General features: G+C 37.0%; 2 protein-coding genes across 6 annotated transcripts; both read left to right on the top strand.

Moving 5' to 3' along the window:
• The first annotated feature begins 528 nt into the window (after window positions 1-528).
• Window positions 529-13,524, top strand: LOC132124289 (kelch-like protein 14). 3 transcript variants are annotated; one of them, XM_059535241.1, is made up of 9 exons: window positions 529-651; window positions 1,320-2,220; window positions 4,015-4,136; window positions 9,960-10,049; window positions 10,161-10,239; window positions 10,427-10,617; window positions 11,226-11,384; window positions 11,579-11,736; window positions 12,318-13,524. In XM_059535241.1, the coding sequence occupies exons 2-9, from the start codon at window positions 1,340-1,342 to the stop codon at window positions 12,456-12,458; spliced, it is 1,821 nt and encodes a 606-aa protein (XP_059391224.1). In that variant the 5' UTR covers window positions 529-651; window positions 1,320-1,339; the 3' UTR covers window positions 12,459-13,524. The 3 variants fall into 3 exon arrangements, with proteins under 3 accessions (XP_059391224.1, XP_059391223.1, XP_059391222.1); XM_059535240.1 differs by lacking the exon at window positions 529-651 and adding an exon at window positions 755-1,115; XM_059535239.1 differs by lacking the exon at window positions 529-651 and having other exon boundaries at window positions 1,143-2,220.
• A 1,232-nt stretch (window positions 13,525-14,756) lies between these two features.
• LOC132124301 (lysosomal cobalamin transporter ABCD4-like) lies at window positions 14,757-20,224 on the top strand. Of its 3 annotated transcripts, XM_059535268.1 has the most exons (19): window positions 14,757-15,143; window positions 15,318-15,436; window positions 15,514-15,641; window positions 15,755-15,894; window positions 16,003-16,119; window positions 16,270-16,395; window positions 16,501-16,551; window positions 16,858-16,952; window positions 17,330-17,451; window positions 17,537-17,628; window positions 18,168-18,260; window positions 18,463-18,668; window positions 18,759-18,850; window positions 19,002-19,038; window positions 19,245-19,294; window positions 19,451-19,503; window positions 19,588-19,664; window positions 19,775-19,890; window positions 19,999-20,224. In XM_059535268.1, the coding sequence occupies exons 1-19, from the start codon at window positions 15,109-15,111 to the stop codon at window positions 20,065-20,067; spliced, it is 1,818 nt and encodes a 605-aa protein (XP_059391251.1). In that variant the 5' UTR covers window positions 14,757-15,108; the 3' UTR covers window positions 20,068-20,224. The 3 variants fall into 3 exon arrangements, with proteins under 3 accessions (XP_059391251.1, XP_059391252.1, XP_059391254.1); XM_059535269.1 differs by lacking the exon at window positions 14,757-15,143 and having other exon boundaries at window positions 15,315-15,436; window positions 15,519-15,641; XM_059535271.1 differs by lacking the exons at window positions 14,757-15,143; window positions 15,318-15,436; window positions 15,514-15,641 and having other exon boundaries at window positions 15,759-15,899.
• The last annotated feature ends 1,364 nt before the right edge of the window (window positions 20,225-21,588 follow it).

Consider the following 21,588-nt stretch of genomic DNA (forward strand, 5'->3'; position numbering starts at 1 on the left):
CCCCCGTTCAGAGCCCAAAAAAAAGGCTGGTCCCAGAAATTAGCAGTTTCAGCTCAGCAGCAGAGGCGTCGGGCTGTGAAGGAACAGAGAAATTGACTAATTAGCAATGCGCACTAAAACTTGACGGTTCTCTCCATAACGCAGAGAGAAAAGAGGAAAGACTCGCCTTTTCTCCTCTCCTCTTTTTCCATAGATGTTTGAAATCGCAGTCATTTACGCTCGACAGTTTTTACAATAGCCTTGAGCCATAATTTTGCGAGTCTCTCCAGCATCCATACCCCTGCGCGGTCTCTCTCCACCGGCCATGCGCGTCCGTTTCTCTCCCCGACCGTGGATTTCCTATTACTCTCGTTACGACTCACTGAGCCCCAGGCCCAAGGATAATGATGTGTTGTTTCTTGGTAGCATAATTTGTCACACGTATATTTCTTCTTCTTCTTCTTCTCTTGCAGAAAGCACACAGCTCCTCTCACACTCACACACGCTACTACTTCTTGTTAATTCAGAGGAAACATAAATGATCAATGAGCTTGAATGAACGGGGATCAATGGTTAGGATTCTGATCCATCGATCATAGACTTTTCCAACAGGACTGAACAAAGAAACTGCACTGAAGGAGCCGCAGCTTTACTTTTCTTTAAGTCAGGTAAGTTTTGGATATCTACTACTAGTATTCGGCACGGGTGCGCACTGTGCGTAAATGTGCCACGGGCTGAAAGTTGCCGTTGCTTCTGCCTCAGATTGGGCGAGAAATACCGCGCGTGTTGTTGAACGGAGCGATTGCATTGTGTTGCTGCCGACCAAAGCGATGCGCAACCGCACATCTATGGTGGTGATGATGCTGATGTTGCGGGAGACAAACTAATTGCTTTTGTATCGCATATCGGGGGGAATGTGTGCATGCATTTATGTCTTGTGAGGGGGGCGGGCGGGGGTGGGGGGGTGTTTGCGTGGCCGGCTAACAGATAGTGGGCAGTTTGTAGGCTAGATCGTTGGCTTTGCTTTCCAGCAACCCAGCGTAGTTTGTTTCAGCCCGCAGCGACCATTGGATTTGACGTGCTCACGAACGCATGCATGAGATATATCGATGGGTATGAAAGGATGCGTGTGGTTGGTAAATGCATATGCTTGCATGCTGCAAACTTAATTCAATTGCATGCACGCACGATATATAGGCTACACTGTAGAGATACATGCACAAATCCAACTTGCATACATGCATGAATGAGATACCTTCAGAATGCATATGCTTTTATAAAACCGGCTGATGCATTTTCATGCAGTGTAGTGCACCAATGGCATTGTTTACTCGCAGGAGGTGTGCGCAGCCCCGAAGTCATGTCCAGATCGGGTGACCGAACCTCCACGTTTGACCCGACTCACAGCGACTCTCTGCTGCACGGTCTCAACCTGCTGTGGAGGAAGCAGCTCTTCTGCGATGTGACTCTCACGGCGCAGGGACAGCAGTTCCACTGCCACAAAGCCGTGCTGGCGTCCTGCTCACAGTACTTCAGGTCCCTGTTCTCCACGCACATGCTGAGCAGAGAAGACGGGTTGGCAGCGAAGGACCAAGGCAGCAGCGGCACCCCGTCCTCCTCCCCCGACGACAAGCTCCTGCCCAGCCCGCGCTCCAGCATCAACAACCTGGTGCTGCAGGGCTGCTCCTCCATCGGTCTACGACTGGTGCTGGAGTACCTCTACACGGCCAACGTGACCCTCTCCCTGGACACGGTGGAGGAGGTGCTCTCCGTCAGCAAGATCCTCAACATCCCCCAGATCACCAAACTCAGCGTGCAGTTCCTCAACGACCAGATCTCTGTCCAAAACTACAAGCAGATCTGCAAGATCGCAGCTCTTCACGGGCTGGATGAGACCAAGAAGCTCGCTAACAAGTACCTGGTGGAGGACGTTCTCCTCTTGAACTTTGAGGAGATGTGCGCCATGCTGGATGCCCTCCCTCCGCCCGTGGAGTCGGAGCTGGCACTCTTTCAGATGTCCGTGCTGTGGTTGGAGCACGACAGGGAGACCCGGATGCACTACGCTCCCGACCTGATGAAGCGCCTGCGTTTCGCCCTCATCCCTGCCCCGGAGCTGGTGGAGAGGGTGCAGTCGGTAGACTTTATGAGGAGCGACCCGGTGTGCCAGAAATTGCTCCTGGATGCCATGAACTACCACCTGATGCCCTTCAGACAGCACAGCAGACAAACCACAGCCAGCAGGTAGGATCTTCTTCATCATCTTAACATATTTCTGTATATTTTTGTGGTTTTGCGGTAGAGCTTAGTGTGTAATCCATTTTTTTATATATGAATTTAACCAAGGGGTTGTGTGCATGGAAATGTTAGATACACATGAAAGACAAAATATAAAATATTAAGTACTTGTATATTAACAGTTTTTTTTGGGGTAGAACCAATTTGAGTTAGAGGAAATTTCAAACAGAAGAAAAGTTGAGTTTGTTTTCATCCTTTATGTTGTTTATGTGAGACATGTGTGTGTAAATATAAAACACTACACAATACTCTGCACATGATCATGACAGGCTTGACAGGTGTCAGTAAACAGATCAATCTTGTTGGTAAAGATCTCATACATTCTTTCGTGCTGTGTAGTTAACTTGTTAAGTGAATCAGATTAGATTAGCAATCTTTTGTTGCGGTGTCTGATCCATATTTGTTAACACAGTTTCCACACTTTGCCTTATCTGTGAGATCCTCATTCTGTTCCTCATAGTGCTGTTTCAAGGTTGATTAATTTCAGCACTGTTGCAAGCTTGCATACTGCAGGCATTATTGCAGTCTGCAGATGGGATAATTAGCAGGAATAGGTGACCGTGGAATAAACTGGAATCAGTTGTTGGAGAATATGAGAGAGAGATCGTTTGCAATGAGATACTCTTATTTTAATAGTCTCTTTTTGGAATTTTGGACTCAGGAATTAAGATGTTATGAACATCAAAAAGGCTTGATATGTTTGCATATGCATTTGCTAATAGAATTAGACTGATAAATTGTTTGATTGTTATTATTTGCCAACACTTGTCACATCATTGTTCATCAGCTCTCTTCACCTGTTCTGTTTTGCCGGTGTTAATATCATTTGCAGAGCATCATCCACAAACTTGAATGAGATGGAATCAGCGAATGACTCTATTGGTGTGTCCTTATTTATGATACTAGTGTTGAAGACTGTGTAGTTTCATTGTACAAGGCTGGAGTTGTCCATTTATTTCCCATGCTCAGTCTTACAGAGCTGAAGGGTTTATTAATATTGAACACCCAGATTTTAAAGCACTTATTCATTCTAAGATTTCAGTTGCACAGGCTAACCCCAAGGTCTCTAACCTGACCATACTATTGATTTGAGATTAGTTGATTTGATTATTTAAATTATTGATTGTCTGAATGGATGGATGCATATTCAGCCAAGATATTCATAAGCATTTCATTGTTGACAGCAGTCACATGCACAACTTTGGCCGATAGGATAAGAACACATTTAGGAAGAAATGAGGCTGTCAAGACCTTAACATGGTTGGTTTTTATCAATATTCCAGGTATAACAGTTTGTGGTCTTTACAGATAATATTTAAAGCAAATAGCTATAAATAAACATGAAATGTGGCCGGATGCAAAAGATACATTATGTTGTTTAATATATTTGTGCATTTGTTAATTTAAAATGAGACTTCCAGCAAAGAGTTATCACTAGTAACTAGACCTAAAAAAATACATCCTGCATTAGTGTGCACTTCGCACATCATTGCACTGGGGCTAATTCATTCTATAACTTAAAAATGAAGTCATTTCTCTTTTTTCTGTTTATTTGAGAGTGAAGATAGAGCTGTTCAACATTAATATTCTCCCATGTTCTCTGCTCGGTTTGCTGTCTCTCTCCTTGTGTTTGTACAAGCGTTCACCTTGTCGTGGCATCTCATTCAATATGGAATTGCTCTGCACTAATAACGGCTAATGACAGAATTGTTAATGAATCTGTTTCCCTCTGTAACACAGGATACGTTCAAACAAATGGATGCTCCTGTTGGTTGGAGGCCTGCCCCCGGGTCCCGACCGCCTCCCCAGTAATCTGGTTCAGTACTACGACGACGAAAAGAAGACTTGGAAGATCCTTACAAGTGAGTGCCTTGCTAGCATGGTCTATTCTCTTCCACAGGAAGAACCCTGACTGGGTTGTGCTCCATCGCAGAGCAGAATACAGCGAGAGCTTCCTGAGATGCAGGAGGTAATGATGTATCACTATCACTTTTAATGTAACTTTTTAATCAGAGCGTGACTGCCTTCACACTATTGTGGAGCTGTAACGCCTGGATTCGCTTGTGTGTGTGTTTTTGCCTCGTCTTTTTGCATAAGCATGCCAGCAAGATTAATTTTAATCTAATGATCTCGGGAAGATTCATCATCAGAAGATGACACGTATACTTATTGAATTGCTTTATTAGGGCAAACGTTCTCGTAAGTGCATTTGTCTTTGCGAGCAGCAGGGAAGGAACACGAGCCGTTTGACGTGTGTTTTGGCTTGGCAAATTAGAATCAGAATTCTCAGAAGGATTTAAATGACAATGATGGGGATCAAATGTGTTGGAACCTTGAGTACTGACATAATAATAATAAAATAATGATGTCATAGTAGTGTAATCTTGTAATGGAATCTGTCATTTTAACGCTCAGCCGTTGTTCTTTAATTGCTCAGAAGACTTGGAATGGAGATCCTAATAAGTGTGTTTCTCCTAAACCCATAAAAAAGACACAAAAGATCCAATGGTCAGATTTCTGTCTTTTGATCAGGAGACAAATGCAAAAGTGTCCATTTGCACATTTAATTTGTGTCAAAAAAATAAATTTAAGTGATACTCCACCCAAAAATAATTTCTTCATGCCAGTCCAAAACTGTACAGTATGTCTTTCTTGTGTGTGAATGAAAAAATATATTGGTTGCTTTTTAATAAGTTAAATTTTCAGTAACGGAGTAGTCTAATTAATTACTTTTCCCGTCATTGCAACGCCGTTATCGTTACTGAGAATGTAAAGTGTCGCGTTACTACAGTTTGGTTGAATAAAGCGCGAGGTGTCATGCTTTGGCTAGTGTACGTACTAGTGGATACACATCAGCTGCTTGACACCGTTGCAAATCCGATGATGATTGGCTCACATCAACACATGCTAACATGTTACTGTACTGAATATTTAGTCCAAAAATACGTCATGACGAGGAAAAAAACATATATATGTCGCACTGGACTAAGTAGCATTTATTCAGAACCAAGAAAAAACATTACCATCTACAGCCGCGAGAGGGCGTTCTATGTTTTCAGTGAGAGGCTACAGGAGCACTGAGCAGCATTAGAGCGCCCTCTCGTGGCTGTAGACAGTAATGTTTTCTCTTGGTTCATTTCTCTTGGTTCATGTCAAATAAATTTTGATAAATAAGTCGCGCCTGAATTAAGTCGCAGGACCAGCCAAACTATGAAAAGAAGTCCGGAAAATATAGTCCAGAAAATACGGTAAATATATGTTGTCTTTCTCAAGCCCAACAAAGAAGACTAAAAAGAGAAACATCGTTTAATTTAGTATGTAATAAAACGAATATTACTAATTTATTTAAGAAATGTAACTATATTAATTTTCACAATTATTTATTAATGTCACACACACATACCTAGAGCCTTATGACTTAAAAGATGAGAGTGGTAAATATTACAGACATGGAACTGTTCAGTCTATTATTGATTTCTATTTCCACTTCACTTTCATCCAAAGAGACAGAACTATTTGCACTGTATTTATCAGTGGGACAATATTCATACTATACTACTACCTAGAAATAATTTGCAGGTCTCAGCCGATCACTTGAATTTTATTTTCCATATTTATTTTTTATATGTTTTATTTCTATGCATATCATATGGCAGGCTGCAATCTATTGAGTTCAAATAAAATACAACATTTTCTAAAATACTTAGTGTTTTTATTCTTCAATCAGTTAATATAAACATCTTATATATTAAAGATGTTATATGTTACTAACTCAGTTACATTTTAGGAGAAGTAATTTGTAACTGTAACTAATTACTTTTTTAAAGTACGATGACCAACACTGTTGATGTCTTAGCAAATCTGAGCGCAGTTGGAGAAATTGTTAAGATCTCTTGTGAAACTATAAAGGAGATTTCTCAGGTGAAGCATCTGAGAAGCTGGAGACAGATCTCATTTTGCTCTACTTGTAATTTCACTGCTGTCTATGAGATACAATAGAGGCGATAAAGAGATCGCCTTGATGATTTTTCTTTCCTATGCATGTTTTCCTCGAAACAAATAATCAGTTTATGTACAGTAATATATCAAAGTCTAAAGTAAATCCACTTGCTTGGGATTCCTGCAGCTAACTGTTAGCCTCAGAGCTAGCTGTTGATGGTTTAAACAGCATGCTATTGTACAAATAAACTTTTTAAATTAGTACAGAATCAATCACTGTCTGTAAATGTGTAATGTGTATATGTCAAGCTCCAGGTGGTTTGTGGTATAGCAAGAGCCTCCTCACTCAAAATGCTTGGAGTTAGTTCTAATGATATGCAGGGAAACTTTTTGAAAGTCCAGTATCATAGCACTTTTTTAAAACCGTATAAATGGAGTATAATACTAAATTAAGTGTATATATATATAGCTCAGTATAGCATGCAATAACTCAAAATGAGTTAATTCTTCAAAAATCATTCTAATAAGCTGATTTGCTGCTTTAAAATCTTTTATTTTATCAATATTGAAAACAGTTGTGATGCTTGAGCACCAGTAATAATTCATAATTGAGCAGTAAATCAACATATTAGAATGATTTCTGAAAAATCGGAACACTGTGGTGAAACACTGAAGACTGTTGTGTATGCTGGAAATAATTAGGCTGAAAAAATCAGCTTTGCTTCAAAAGAAAAAAAAAACATTTTAACATATATTCAAATAGAAAACAATTTTAACAATTTTAAATTGTAATCATATTTAACAATATTAATGTTTTTACTATATTTTTGACCAAATAAATGTAGCCTTGGTGAGCATGAGAGACTTCTTTGAAAAACCTCATAAATATACATCTTAATTATTCCAAACTTTTGACCAGTAGTGTAGCAACTAGCCAAGACACAATGTATCATGACTTAATTAAAATGATTATATTGTGTCTGTTCCTTACAGAGGCAAAACAAGGACATAAAGGGACGTGCAGCCGTTTTGTTTTATGGCTTAAATTGCGTTCAGTCATCCAATCACTGCACTGCTGAGGTGTGAGACCTACAAAGACACCTTATGCTCTGAAACCTGCTTATAAGCGTCTGGCAGCACGCATAACATTCATTAATGAATTACATCTGGATCTATATAACTTACACTCATAAGGTCATAGTGTAATGTCCTTTATTTCTGCCTCAGACGTCGAGTCTTAAATGGCCCATGGCCAGGCGGAGCGACCAAACTGCAAAATCATCCTGTGAACACACCAGCAGCCCCTTGATGTCGTTTGGGGTGTGCAGGTTATTAACATTCAATCATAACTTTGCAATGAGCCGAAACCCAAAAGGGGGGGAACGGCGACTGATTAAAACCTTCATCAGCACTATTTAAGATGGTTCTCGTGACTGGTTGCACCTCTCTGCTTCCATGGCTTTCTGCTCTGTGGTGAGACTGCCACCTAGTGCACACAGTGTGCTATGGTCAAAAGCAGAAGATAAAAAAACAAAAACAGTTACTATTATTATTTGTGACCAGTTTAAATAAGTTGATTATTCCATATATTACATTGTGCCCCTTTAGGCTACTTTTTTGTTCCCTTTTTTTAGATGCATGTTTCATTTTAAACATATTTATACGAAGAAAACAAATTAAGAATTTTCTTGAACTGCCTAAAGTCTATTAAGATATATAATTTTCATGAAAATGAAGCACTTTTCCATCAAATCTCAAGATTTTATTTTAGCTGTAATAACTAATATATATATATATATATATATATATATATAGTTTTTTTTTTTCAGTAAAAAAGTAAAAAGAAATTCAAAATTGTTTTATTTTAGTTAACTAAAATAACCCTGCTATGAATTCACATACAACATTTCAAATTTACCTTAATTTGCCCTATATCATTTTAATTTATTTAATTTTTTTTTCTATCAGTGTAAAATAGTGTTAATGGTCACAAAAAATTTTATGATAAGGTCCCCTTAGTTAACATTAGTTAGAGAATTAACTAACAATGTGCAAGTTGATGTTATCCATATTGATAATTAATAAAACTCTTCATTGTTGGTTCATGTTAGCTCAAGTCCATTAAATACTAACAGATACAACTTTGGATTCTAATCATGTATTAGAAAATGTTGAAATAAACATGAACTAATATTTATAAAGAAGTATTTTTAATTATTAGTTCACATTAATTAATGCAGTTACCTAATGTTAACATATTACATCTTTTTGTAAAGTTTTTACAAAAATTATTTGGTTTTGGATTAATTTTTTTTCTGTGTTAAAAGTCCTAGTGAACTGAATTTCAGGAGATTTGTGCCTTTAAAAGTCAATATCATATATCTTCACAGTGTACAGGTTTCTTATCAGTCAGTTTAGCAATATGATGCATCTCCACCTGTGTAGATCAGGCTGTAAGATCAATAACAAAGCCTGTTGGCACATGTGTCATGTCTGCAGCAGTAAATGTCAGCAGGCCACAAAAGCCTTGCATGGCTCCAGTCACCTGAGATGCCAAATAATTCTCTCACTGACATGAAGATCTGTGTCAGTCAGTCAGGTTTTGTGTGCAGGGAGTCAGTCGGGAGGTTCCCCTCGTGGGATGGAGATGTGCGATTCAGTCCGGATCCATTCTCATCCATTCTGGAAAGGCCTCGGTGCATCAGACTCCAGTTAGAATGCGGTAGAAGAGGCCAATCGGAAAAAACAGCGTGATTCAAGGCTGTCTATTTTTACAGCAACTGTGATCCATCAGGCAGCGGAGATGTGACAGTGGAAATGAATGATCGAGGCAGACAGGTGGCTCTTAGCGTACGACTGATTTACACTGCACAGGCACCGGGTGAAGATTTATGGAGTGAACATCATCATGTTCATTATGACTGTCACCTCGCGACCATTTCTCTCTATTTCAACTACGGTCACTTTTGTGGGAGCTGGGGAATTAAGAGGAGATGGAGAAAGGGAAGACTACTGCTGGAAAGCAGCTTGTTTATCACAGATCTACCACAAACTGGAACTGTTAATATGAGGAAATTGGTTATGATTGAGTGTTGTGACGGCATTTTATTCTGAATATTTTGAAAAATGTTGTTAAATAAGGCTTCCCTTTTTTTTTTGCATAAAATGTTGACTGTCAACGTCTGGAGGTATATATTGTATGCAGTGTTTTTGTTTATTTTTATGATATTGCAATTTTTGCAACTTGCGTGATTTCTAAGAATTAATATTAAATACACATTAGATGTAAATTGATCACATTAATATAATATATACATGTAATTAATGTGATACATTTAATAAATGTGTATAAAACGTACAGTATATATTTTTGTTTATATTTGTGACCCTGGACCACAAAACCAGTCTTAAGTGTACATTTTTCGACTGAGATTTATACATATGAAAGCTGAATATATATAATATAAATATATATAATTTGGGTAACAGCATTGAATTGTTAAACTTGCCAAATGTAGTCAACACTAAAACGTGTAAAAAAATTTGGATTGCAGCATTGGTTATTACTCTTTACATATTTGATACAGTATTAAATGATGGGCAAACTGTAAATGGGCACCATTTTTACTGTAAATGTTGATTTTTGGATGCTGCTAATCTCAAAATGGTCAAATTGCATTGGCTTGGCTATTGTATCTCTCTTTTAGTATTTATTCTGACTCATCAGTTTTGTCTCTGTGTTGTAGTAATGCCATATAACAGCGCCCATCACTGTGTGGTTGAGGTGGAGAACTTCCTGCTTTTATTGGGCGGAGAAGACCAGTGGAACCCTAATGGTAAAACATGAATGAGTGTGACTTCTATGTACAGCTGAATACAACAACTTAATGTTGTCACACGTATTGATTTCCTGATAATTCATACTAATATCTGTATCATCCTCACAGGCAAACACAGCACTAACTTTGTAAGTCGGTATGATCCCAGATTCAATAGCTGGATACAACTACCGCCCATGCAGGAGAGGTATGATGCTTCTGAAAAGACTTATTATTCATAAAATAATGAGAGCTCTTCATAAAATAGCAATGATTATTTCTTAAGCCTTTGTGATGAATTTTTCGCTCTTGGCTGCGACGGGGATATTTGCTGTAAACAGTCTCTACGCTGACTGATTTTACGAGACGATCTTTTCATCTTGTCTTTGTTTCAGGAGAGCGAGTTTCTTCGCTTGCTGCCTGGATAAGCACTTGTATGTTGTTGGGGGAAGGAACGAGACAGGTTATCTGTCTAGCGTTGAAGCCTTTAACCTTGAGACAAACGAATGGAATTACGTTTCGTCTCTTCCACAGCCGCTGGCTGCACACGCAGGCGCCGTGCACAATGGGAAAATATACATCTCAGGTTTGACGATACACCTCACCCAAACAGTAAATTAATCAGTGTCTGAGACGTTACTAACACTTGCCACACAGCGATGAAGTCTACAAGTGTTTGAATTAAAATATCCACTTACTATTACCAGCACAGTTCGATTTTATTTGTTAGAGGTATTTTAAACACTTCATTTTGATCAAAAATGATTGGCACACCATGCTATATCATTGCCAAATGTTGGATTCAATCTTTTTATCAACCTGTTTTCTTTCAGTTAGCACAGATTTATAAATTTTTTTTACCTCTTTTTGATCACAGGCTTCATTGATCTGAGATAATGCACCCAAGCTTTTGAATGAATGCTGCCAAAACGATCCCAATAATGCTTTTTACACTCAAAAACTGAGGTGCATAAACTCAGATCAATGAGGTTTATAATCAATAATTGCTAATTAAAAAAACATTGAATCTAAGATTTGGTGATAATAGGACATATGCACGATTTACAAGCGATTTTTAAAAGACTGGTTATTAACCGTCAGTTTTAATTGCGTGTTGACGTGATTTTTTGTGAATCTCTTTTTGTAATTTTGTGTCCTTGTTTTGAAACTGGTGTTGTGTTTGTGATGCTTCAGGTGGCGTTCACAATGGTGAATACGTGTCTTGGCTGTACTGCTATGACCCTATGATGGACGTGTGGGCTCGGAAACAGGACATGAACACCAAGCGAGCCATACACGCTCTCGCAGGCATGAACGACCGCCTCTACGCTATTGGGGGAAACCACTTAAAGGGTAACTTCTATAGCTGTAACCCAAATCTCAACAGCGGTGGAGGCACATACTGTACTGTGTATGCAACAGAAATCAATACAGTTTCTTTTAGTAATTAGATTCCAAGCTTACATGGTACCACTTTTACACGTCTGCAGAGTAAGAGCTTGGTATATACGCTTGGGGTTTCCCCTGATCTCTTTCTCTGTGTGTAGGATTCTCTCATCTGGATGTGATGCTGGTTGAATGCTACGACCCTAAAGCAGATCAGTGGAGCATCCTGCAAACGCCCATCTTAGAGGGACGCAGCGGGCCTGGGTGTGCTGTTCTTGATGACAGTATTTACTTAGTGGGAGGCTACAGTTGGAGCATGGTAAACACATATTACACTTAAATGAGTTAGATAGATAGATAGATAGATAGATAGATAGATAGATAGATAGATAGATAGATAGACAGACAGACAGACAGACAGACAGACAGACAGACAGACAGATAGATAGATAGATAGATAGATAGATAGATAGATAGATAGATAGATAGATAGATAGATAGATGTGTAAAACAAATAAAAATAAATAAATAAATAAAAAAATTAATATGTATATGTATATATATGGGCTCGACCAATGATGGGATGTTGGGGTTGGGACTAACTGTTTGACTGACCAATGGCAGAAAGCTTCAGGAAACCTGTTCGGAAACAACCACTATATTTACAATTCTGATAATGATAGTAATGCAGAAATGACACACTTCACCATCAACTAAAATCTTTCAGGTTTTTAAACACTCCAGTAGAAAAAAAAAACATATCAGAGCTCTGATAAATATTATTGAGTATCCAGTAGTACATTTTGACCAGGTTGAAATACGTACATTTAATGCATGAAGAAGCATTCTGAAGTATTGAATTAAATATTGTGTGAATAATTGGTTAAATGTCTCTTGCAGGGGGCGTATAAGTCATCCACCATTTGTTACAGCCCAGAGAAAGGCACATGGATAGAAATGGAAGGAGAAGTGGCTGAACCTTTAGCTGGACCGGCTTGTGCCACAGTCATACTGCCGGCCTGTTTACCATTTAACAAATAACTATATAAAATGCAAAATAACTCCTGAAAAGAGGCTGAAAAGAGGAAAAACCTGCCGGGATGGAAAGTCATTTGCTAAACGAATCAAATAAATGAAGAGACTCTCCCTGTGGAACGCCCCCAGCTTTTGAACAGGAGGTGATGAGGTGTACAGATTATTATTTTTTTACTGGTCTGACAAGAGCACTTTGTTTCTTTCATACCTAACAGTTTTAAACTGATATAATCATAAACTGTATGTATTTGATGCTCACGTGTGTTGACATTCAGCTGCTCACATTCAATCATTTTTTATCATAAATGCTTTGACACAACACGCATCTTTTTTTTTTAACCAAATTGATATCAATTTCATACGTACTTTGTATTTTGTGGAAGCCGCCGATCAAAGACAATGTTGCAGTGGGTTGACAAAGGAATTTTCATGTTTTTACAAGCAAAACTCATGATTCTGTGTACACTGTAGAGTAGATATCAGCTATTTAATACCTGTATATACCACACCACATCTGCTTGTTAGATGTTGTCACCATACTTGAGTGGCACATTGTTATTTGTACAGACAAGAGGGAAAAAAAAGTCAATTATAAAAAATAGAAATAAAACCTTTCAGTAAAACACAAGTTATGATTTATTGATTTACCAATCAGTATATTATTTATTTAGCCATGTGATATATATGCATGGCATGATGTGGAAAGCTTATTGTGTTTTACTGTGGGTACATTTTTGTTTATGTTAATATCTCTTCATATCTCACAGTGCCTATTTTTAGCATCAGGCTGCTTTATTTCATAAAATTTCCCATTATAAGAATCACACATTTTAAATTGAGCCAAAATCATATACATTTTTGCCCTGACTGGTTTCTCTGAGATGCGATATGAAATCTGAATTTGTTGCACTGGTGTTTGTTGGCCCTTTTGATGAGAAAAGGGAATGTTTTTCATTGTTGTAAATAATCGCTTGCAGTGGAACATTTTTGTGCTCATAGGATTTATTCTCAAATCCTGTTATGTTCTTTACGTTTAGTCTATGAAAATAAAACTGAATTTCTGGATCGATAATCGTTGTATGCAGTATTACAACAACTGACCCATTACTCTGTTCTCTACAGTTATTTACATATTGAAACACATTTACATTAAACAGGTCTGATAAAAGTCATTTTAAGGCCAAAGCACACATAAGACATCTTGAGTGTTACTTAAGCATGCATGCTGTATATTTTCGTGCATCATGTAAGTCAGAAGACAATGTACATGACTTTGGCAGACTGAAGGTATTTGCCAAATACCAAATTGGTATTTGAAGGTATTCTGCTTTTAAAGGTACTTGCCATCTGTAAATCAGTTCTTTCTTTTTTCTTTTCAAATATATTAAGTAGCCAGAAACCAGGTTTGGTAACAGGTTTGATAGCATCCTGTTATTATACAAAGAGTCCTAAAGTCTGAGATCACTGCTGAAAATGCCTGTATTTTACATCTAATTCAATTGATTAAAATAATAATCATTTAAAAAATAATACACAATATAATGTCAGCAAATCAACTAAATTAAATGAGTGAAAGAATAAATAAATGAACAAAAATACTTTTTGTACATTGTAATGCAATTATAATTACAATATCAGTTAGCTAAAAAACAATGGTTTAATATGTATGTATTCTACCTTTACCTTTTTATATATATATATATATATATATATATATTAGTTATTTCAGCTAAAATAAAATCTTGCGATTTAATGGAAAAGTTCTTCATTGTCATGAAAATTATAAATCTTAATAGACTTTATGCAGTTCAAGAAAATTCTTAATTTGTTTTCTTCGTATAAATATGTTTAAAATGAAACATGCATCTAAAAAAGGGAATAAAAAAGTTATGATTATGAAGTTAAAATGTTATTTATTCTAATAAAGTCAACACTAACTACAGTAATATGAACTAACAATGCACAATTTTTTAAAAAGATTTATTAATCTTGTTTAATGTTTCACCTTTCTTTTCTACATATACTGATTCATTCTAACATTGAAAAGTTATATAGATTACTGCATTATAATGATGGGCTATAATGCATATATAAATTAAGATAAAGAAGAATGAACACATGTTATAAAAATTTTTTAGTTCTGTAAACATTCATATGTTAACTTATAGAGCCTTGTTTGTTGCCAATGGGATTTATGAGTACAGTAATATTTTATTCAGTGGATAAATTCAGTCAATCCTGCCATAACCTTTTCTGTACAGCAGGAGGCAGCAGAGCACCAGATCGCGCATGCGCTTCAAAACAAACAGACGAAGAAATTTCTGTGTCCATGTGACCCTGCACGTGATAGGAAAGTAATGTAGAAATAATGTCACGTCTCATTTGTTTATTTCTTCGTTAATGCGGCACAAAAAAAAATAAAAATTCATTAGCATGATTCGCGAGAGGTTTGATCTCTAATAAATTACTGTACAACTAAACGTCAGGTCTCTTTGTTTATGACCAGTGTTTGTAAGATTTAACTACACAATGTCTATGACGCTGTCATATGCTGTCTTAGACTTTGAACCCAAAGCCCATCCAATAAACTATCTAAAAGCTTGAAATAAGCAAAGTTAGATTTGCCAGTCAGAAGGTCTCTTGATACACTTTCAGCATGCCACACATGAAGAAGAACAGCAGTGAGAAAAGGTAAGTCCTGAACTGATAGATCCATACGAAATCATTTTAACAGAATATACATAACTTATATATGCAGCTGTTGTCTGTCTTGTTGACAGTTTGAACCCTATATTTGAACTGAACTGTTGAACTACTATCACTAATTGTTGTTACTAAGGATGTGTGGATGTGTTTTTCCTCAAGACCAAAGCTAGACTGGAGGTTTGTCCAAAGATTCTGCAGAATCCTGAAGATCCTTTTCCCATCCTGGTCCAACCAGAGTGTCCGGATGTTTATGACGCTTCTTGGAGTCGCGCTTTCAGGTATTCAACTTTTACCATCTGGACTGAGTTATGACAGCTTGCATCTATGTCGGTTCCATGTTTTTCTAATGTTTCAGTTCAGCTTGTGATTTATCAAGTGGGTCTCATTCCAAGTCAGTTCTACGAGGTTCTGTCTGAGAAGAACTATGGGAAGTTCAAAAATCTGGTGCTGTTTGCGGTTATGCTCATTCTGATTAATTCAACGGTGAGTTTGGTCAAATTGAAATGGGTTAAATTGATCAGCAACATATCTTTGGATAAATGCGTCAGCTAAATGCTCATCATAAATCACTATTCCACAACAAATCTGTTCCTCAGCTGAAGAGTCTGGACCAGTACATCTCCAGTCTGCTGTATGTCAGCTGGAGAAAGTCTTTGACTGAAGAACTCCATAGCACATACTTCAAGGGACGTGTTTACTACACCCTCAATGTACTGTGCAAAGACATCGACAACCCGTAATGTATTCACACAACATTCATTAATGTAGTTGCATTGCATTACTTAAGATGACTTCATTAAATCAACCCTGTTAATGGTTTGTTTTGTGTTTGTTTCACGTCCAGAGACCAGCGCATCAGTCAAGACGTAGAGAGGTTATGTAAACAGATAAGCACTATGGCAAGTCGACTTCTCATTTCACCATTCACTGTGAGCTACTACACCTATCAGTGCTTCAACAGGTCAGAGAGATGCTGTGTTTCTAATCACAGAATCTAAACATACTTAATCATGCAATTAATGCCAGTGAAATATTTTTGTGTTTTTCACTGAAAGATTTGGTAGGATAACTTATCTTATTTGAGTTTTTTCTTATCTTTTTGGTGCTGCAGTGCTGGCTGGATTGGATTTGTAAGCATCTTCGGCTACTTTGTGGCTGGAACCATCATCAACAAGATCTTGATTGGACCCATCGTGTCCATGCTGGTTGAGCAAGAAAAGTTGGAGGGAGATTTTAGGTAGACCTATACAAAATAACAAAGATGCTGAAGATTGCTATCAGATTTTATTCTCCGGATGAATGCAGCTCTAGCAGTTAAATTCTGCTTTCCTCGTCCTTCCAGGTTTAAACACATGCAAATTAGAGTGAACGCCGAATCTGCCGCTTTCTACAGGTTAGTATGTATTTTTAGATTTTAGTTTTTATCTAAACACAGAGCAGGAGATAATTTGTGACCCTGGAGCACACAAAAGCAGTCTTAAATCTCTGGGGTATGTTTATAGCAATGGCCAAAAAAAAAACATTGTATGGGTCAAAATTTCAATCAATTAAAAAAAAACTGACCTCATTTTTTTTTATTTAATGTTTACATTATAAAAATACAAAGTAGATGCCATGCATACAGGTTTATAGCCATGACTAATTTGCAACCCCTAATTTGTTTTGTGGTCCTGGGTCACATTTTGTTGTTTTTGTTCAGGGCAGGTAAGGTGGAACACATGCGGACTGACAGAAGGCTGCAGATGCTCTTATCCACTCAGAGAAGCTTGATGAACAAAGAGCTCTGGCTTTACAGTAAGGACTCCTGAATTAAAATAGCATTCAGAAGATTGTATATATAAAAATAAAAATTTGCAGTATTTCTCACTTCTGTCACTGAAAATATACAGTGGCAGAAGAAAAAGCTCAATTTGTGCACCTAAAGTTGGCATGAGAACAAGCTGAGATCGTCTTTTCTTCCCTATTATGTGCATATCTGAGTGAAACAGTGTCTCAAATGAGAAAAACAGAAAAAACACTGCAGTTTTTCATAAATAAGAATTGTCCATTTTGATTTCATGGTGACTTTAACTTTGTGAATTGACTTTAAATGTGTAATTTTGCAGGCATTAAGCTGCTTTGTCAAGCTTAGTATGAAATAACGTCCCTCTGTTTTGTTCTTTTTATTTCAGTTGGGGTAAACACCTTTGACTACCTGGGCAGTATCCTCAGCTATATAGTGATCGCGATCCCCATCTTTGCTGGAGATTACGACGGCCTGACACCTGGAGAACTGAGTGCTCTTGTCAGTAAGGTGAGTCACTTCACTTGGGTTTTAAGACAAACACGAGTGAGTCTCTGTTATACACAATAAGATGTTAATCACATGTCTCTTTCAGAACGCTTTTGTCTGCATCTATCTGATAAACTGCTTCACGCAGCTCATAGATCTCTCAACCACAGTGTCTGACGTCGCTGGATACACACACCGGTGAGATGCACTAAGACTGCTTAAAAGCACATATGTGACCCTGGAGCTGGAGTATATTTGTAGCAATAGCCAAAAAAAACATTTTATGGGTCAAAATGATTATTAAAATCAATAGAAGGTATCTTTTATGACAAAAATCATTAGGATATTAAGTAAAGATCATGTTCCATGGAGATATTTTGTAAATTTCCTACCGTAAATATATCAAAACTTAATTTTTGATTAGTAATAAGCATTGCTAAGAATTTAATTTGGACAACTTCAAAGGCGATTTTCTCAGTGTTTTGATTTTTTTGCATCCTCAGATTCCAGATTTTCAAATAGTTGTATGTCGGGCAAATATTTTCTGATCTTAATAAACCATACATCAATGGAAAGATTATTTTTTCAGCTTTTAGATGATGTTTAAATCACAATTCCAAAAAATTTACACTTAAGACATGGTCCAGGGTAACATATTTTATTGTGCATCAGTGATATTATAATTCATCACTGGTTATTCTAAAAATAGTCTGCTTTCTCTTTCTTTTGGTTTCCAGAATCGGAGAACTGCGGGAAGTGATGGCAGATATTGCCAAGAAACAGTGTGACCAGGATCAGTACGATCCACTTTCAAAGGATGAACCCTACAGGTGATTTAAAACTAATTGAAAGTCATTTAGGATATTGGTTAACAGTATTTCAAAACTGGAACTCAAGATCTAATACAGATCTAAAAGAGTGTCCTGAATGCACAGTAGTGTTATTTTAGGATATGCTATTATATTTTTTGTTAATATTTTGATTTTATTTATGTAGGTGATATTTGTAACAATAACAATACTTCTCAATCAGTGATCGGAAGCTTCAGAGTGTCCCAGGAGACACCGCGTTTGTGCTGGACTGTCTCTCCTATAAATCACCCGTGTCAGTGGAGCTGCTGGTGAAGGACCTGACCCTAAAGATCAGTCAAGGAACACACATGCTTGTGGTGGGAAACACGGGGACGGGGAAGACCTCCCTACTCAGGGTCCTCAACGGCCTGTGGGAACCATGCAGTGGTACATGACAGAGATCCCAGAAGATAAAAGGAGCAGATACAGATGTTGGAAATACGAATTGTTGAATCATACTGTTTTTCTGTTGCTCAGGTTCTGTGGAGATGACCACATGTTTTGGACCGAGGGGTGTGCTTTTCCTCCCACAGAAACCATATCTTACTGATGGCACTCTCAGAGAGCAGGTGAGAGAAGAGAAAACCATTTGTTGTCACGATTAAATAATATAATAATCTAGTGTTTAATATTTTGAACAATAATAATCATATATATATATATATATATATATATATATATATATTTAATATAAATTAATCTATTGGCTTTTTCTTTTAGGTTATCTATCCATTAAAGGATGTATATCCTTCCTCAGGTACAGATGAACCTAATTGATATGCATATTTAAATAATAGATTAATATAGCTCAAATATAATCTATTTTTGAATTACAACTGTGTATGAAATGTGTTATAACAATAAACTTGAATTTTTTTGGCAATGCAAACTTGTCAAGATCTTGAAAACATATAGATTATGATGACATTTCACACTTTTAACCAATAGAAATTCTTCTTTTAGGCTCTATAGATGATGAACGAATACTAAAATACCTGGAACTTGTTGGTTTGGTAAGACTTAACTGATACTGTAGTGTCTATTATTGATTTTAATATATGGTGACTGAGGATGTTTTGAGTTCAATACGCTTTCCTCTTTATATTTTCTTGTTTTTGTTTTTTTATCTGTTTTGTAAGCAGCATGTCTTTGTGTATTTTGTATATTAGTCGAATCTACTGACCAGAATTGGAGGACTGGATACAAAAGTAGACTGGAACTGGTGAAAAATGAGTGTTAATATCTTGGATATAAAAAATGTGTACGTTTTAAGAACATAAGAATGAAATTCCCTGGTTTTTCACAGGGATGATGTTTTATCACCAGGAGAAATGCAGAGGCTTTGTTTTGCTAGATTGTTTTACCTGCAGCCCAAATACGCAGGTCAGTTCCTGCATAGTCTCATCAGACTTCCTGTAGTTTTAATTGCTATAATCAGCCAGATGATCGCATTCATGTCCTGTGTCATGAGTAAGACATGCAGTTTGTTTCAGTACTGGATGAAGCCACTAGCGCACTGACGGAGGAGGCCGAGGGTCAGCTCTATAAGGCCTGTAAACAGCTGGGAATGACCCTCATCAGTCTGGGTCACCGTAGCACTCTGGAAAAGGTGATGACCTATGACCTTTACACATTCACTAACACAGCATGGCAAACATTACTGTAAACGTTTGTATGGCCTGTACTTAGAATTCTTTATTTGTGCTCCCTTAAACAGTATCATGACATCATGCTGCGACTGTGTGGAGGTGGCCAATGGGAGCTCACCAAACTCAAAGAGGCGTGAACCTTCAAACTTACCCATTAGAAAAAGAACATATTGGTCCGTTTTGTGGTTATGGGGGCATTCATGCTTGAGACTCTAGAGAAATCTTGTTTTCTTGACAGTGTACAGTCTACTGAAGTTCCTGATACACTAATGCAGTATGAGTTTTTTTTTATTACTGTTCGTCTCAACTTACTTTTTATATAGCAGTATATAAGGTTTTTTGTTATGCAAGTACTGTTCAACCTTTATTGGTTGTTTCTTGTCAAATGTATTTACAAAAAAAAATAAAAAAATTTTTGTAATGAACTACATTTAAGAGTATTTCAAGAATCATTTCAGATAAAGTGCCCATAGAATATATTTCAAATATATATTTTATAACTATTAAATATGTTATTAACATCACTGATATTAAACTATTAATGTATTTAATTGTTTATATATATATGGCTATATACTGTATATATTATTCTGGAGGGGAAAAAATATATTTTTGTGTAATTTCTCTTCCTGACCAGTAGAGGGCCAACATTTTCCAGCCACAGAGCTAAATATTTTTTGTAAGAGTATAACTAAGCTCAGAATTAAAATAACTCTCTATTCCTAATACATTCTCTATTAATTTTCTCAAATACATTATTTTGAATTTATTTGAGAAAAAGACGACAAAAGTATTTATCACATCTATCAGGAAAGGAGAGGAACGTCTGGAGAAAATACAGTAGATGGTAAGAAAATAAATAAATTACTGCTCCACATCCCACTATATCTCATTTCTAGAATTCAGTATATATAGTTCCAAGTTAAAATTGCCAAACTTTCTCACTTTATATGTTTAGAAACAACTTGACCTGTTCTGCATTTTGTATTTATAGTATTCTGTAAATATATATGGCATACATACTACCTCTGGCCACAATGAACTGTATGCATCTCAATGAGTTATCAGTTTATCTTTTGTCATGCAGGGAACACTTAGAGTAGGTCGAGTTTAAACAGAACATTTGCAAGTGAAGCAGCATAGAACTGTGTTCAAAATGATCCCTTCCACCAAAGAGTTCGACTGATCCCTCTGCTTGAGTTTCAGGCAGTTTTAAATGTGAGCCTCGCCGGTCTGCTGCTGTCAATCATCAGGCACGCTGCAACAGATAACGGGAAAGACCCGCAGTCATTCGGGAAAATATGAGACAATCAGTGGAGGAATAACTAAACCATCACAAGGGTTTGTGAGGGACATTAATTTTAGTCAAATTAATTCAGATAAATAAGCATTAAAATATTGTTGTTGTTTTTTAAACCAACTGCTTAAATCGACACTGTAATTTGCAGGATTATAAAGCTCCTAAAGGAAAAGAATGTCAGTCCTTTAGTTAAAATGTTACCATTTGTTACTGCATTAAGAAAAATAAAACAACAGCTTTGCAAAAACTTCAACAGCTTAAATTGGAGGAACTGCTAAAACGGTTTGCCATAGAGGTTGAGGTGGCTGTTCAACAATAAGAGTCACTTCACCTCCGTCTGACATTTGCTCCGGTAAGT

This window comes from Carassius carassius, chromosome 42, assembly GCF_963082965.1.
Source record: "Carassius carassius chromosome 42, fCarCar2.1, whole genome shotgun sequence".
In the NCBI taxonomy this organism is placed as follows: domain Eukaryota; kingdom Metazoa; phylum Chordata; class Actinopteri; order Cypriniformes; family Cyprinidae; genus Carassius; species Carassius carassius.

Coding starts and splice junctions, on each gene's coding strand:
- LOC132124289 (XM_059535239.1), top strand. CDS start 1,226: ATGAGATACCTTCAGAATGCATATGCTTTTATAAAACCGGCTGATGCA. Junction 10,050..10,160: donor AGACCAGTGGAACCCTAATG/GTAAAACATGAA, acceptor TCATCCTCACAG/GCAAACACAGCACTAACTTT. Junction 11,737..12,317: donor GAGGCTACAGTTGGAGCATG/GTAAACACATAT, acceptor TGTCTCTTGCAG/GGGGCGTATAAGTCATCCAC.
- LOC132124301 (XM_059535268.1), top strand. CDS start 15,109: ATGCCACACATGAAGAAGAACAGCAGTGAGAAAAG. Junction 15,144..15,317: donor AAGAACAGCAGTGAGAAAAG/GTAAGTCCTGAA, acceptor TTTTTCCTCAAG/ACCAAAGCTAGACTGGAGGT. Junction 19,295..19,450: donor ACCTGGAACTTGTTGGTTTG/GTAAGACTTAAC, acceptor TTTGTATATTAG/TCGAATCTACTGACCAGAAT.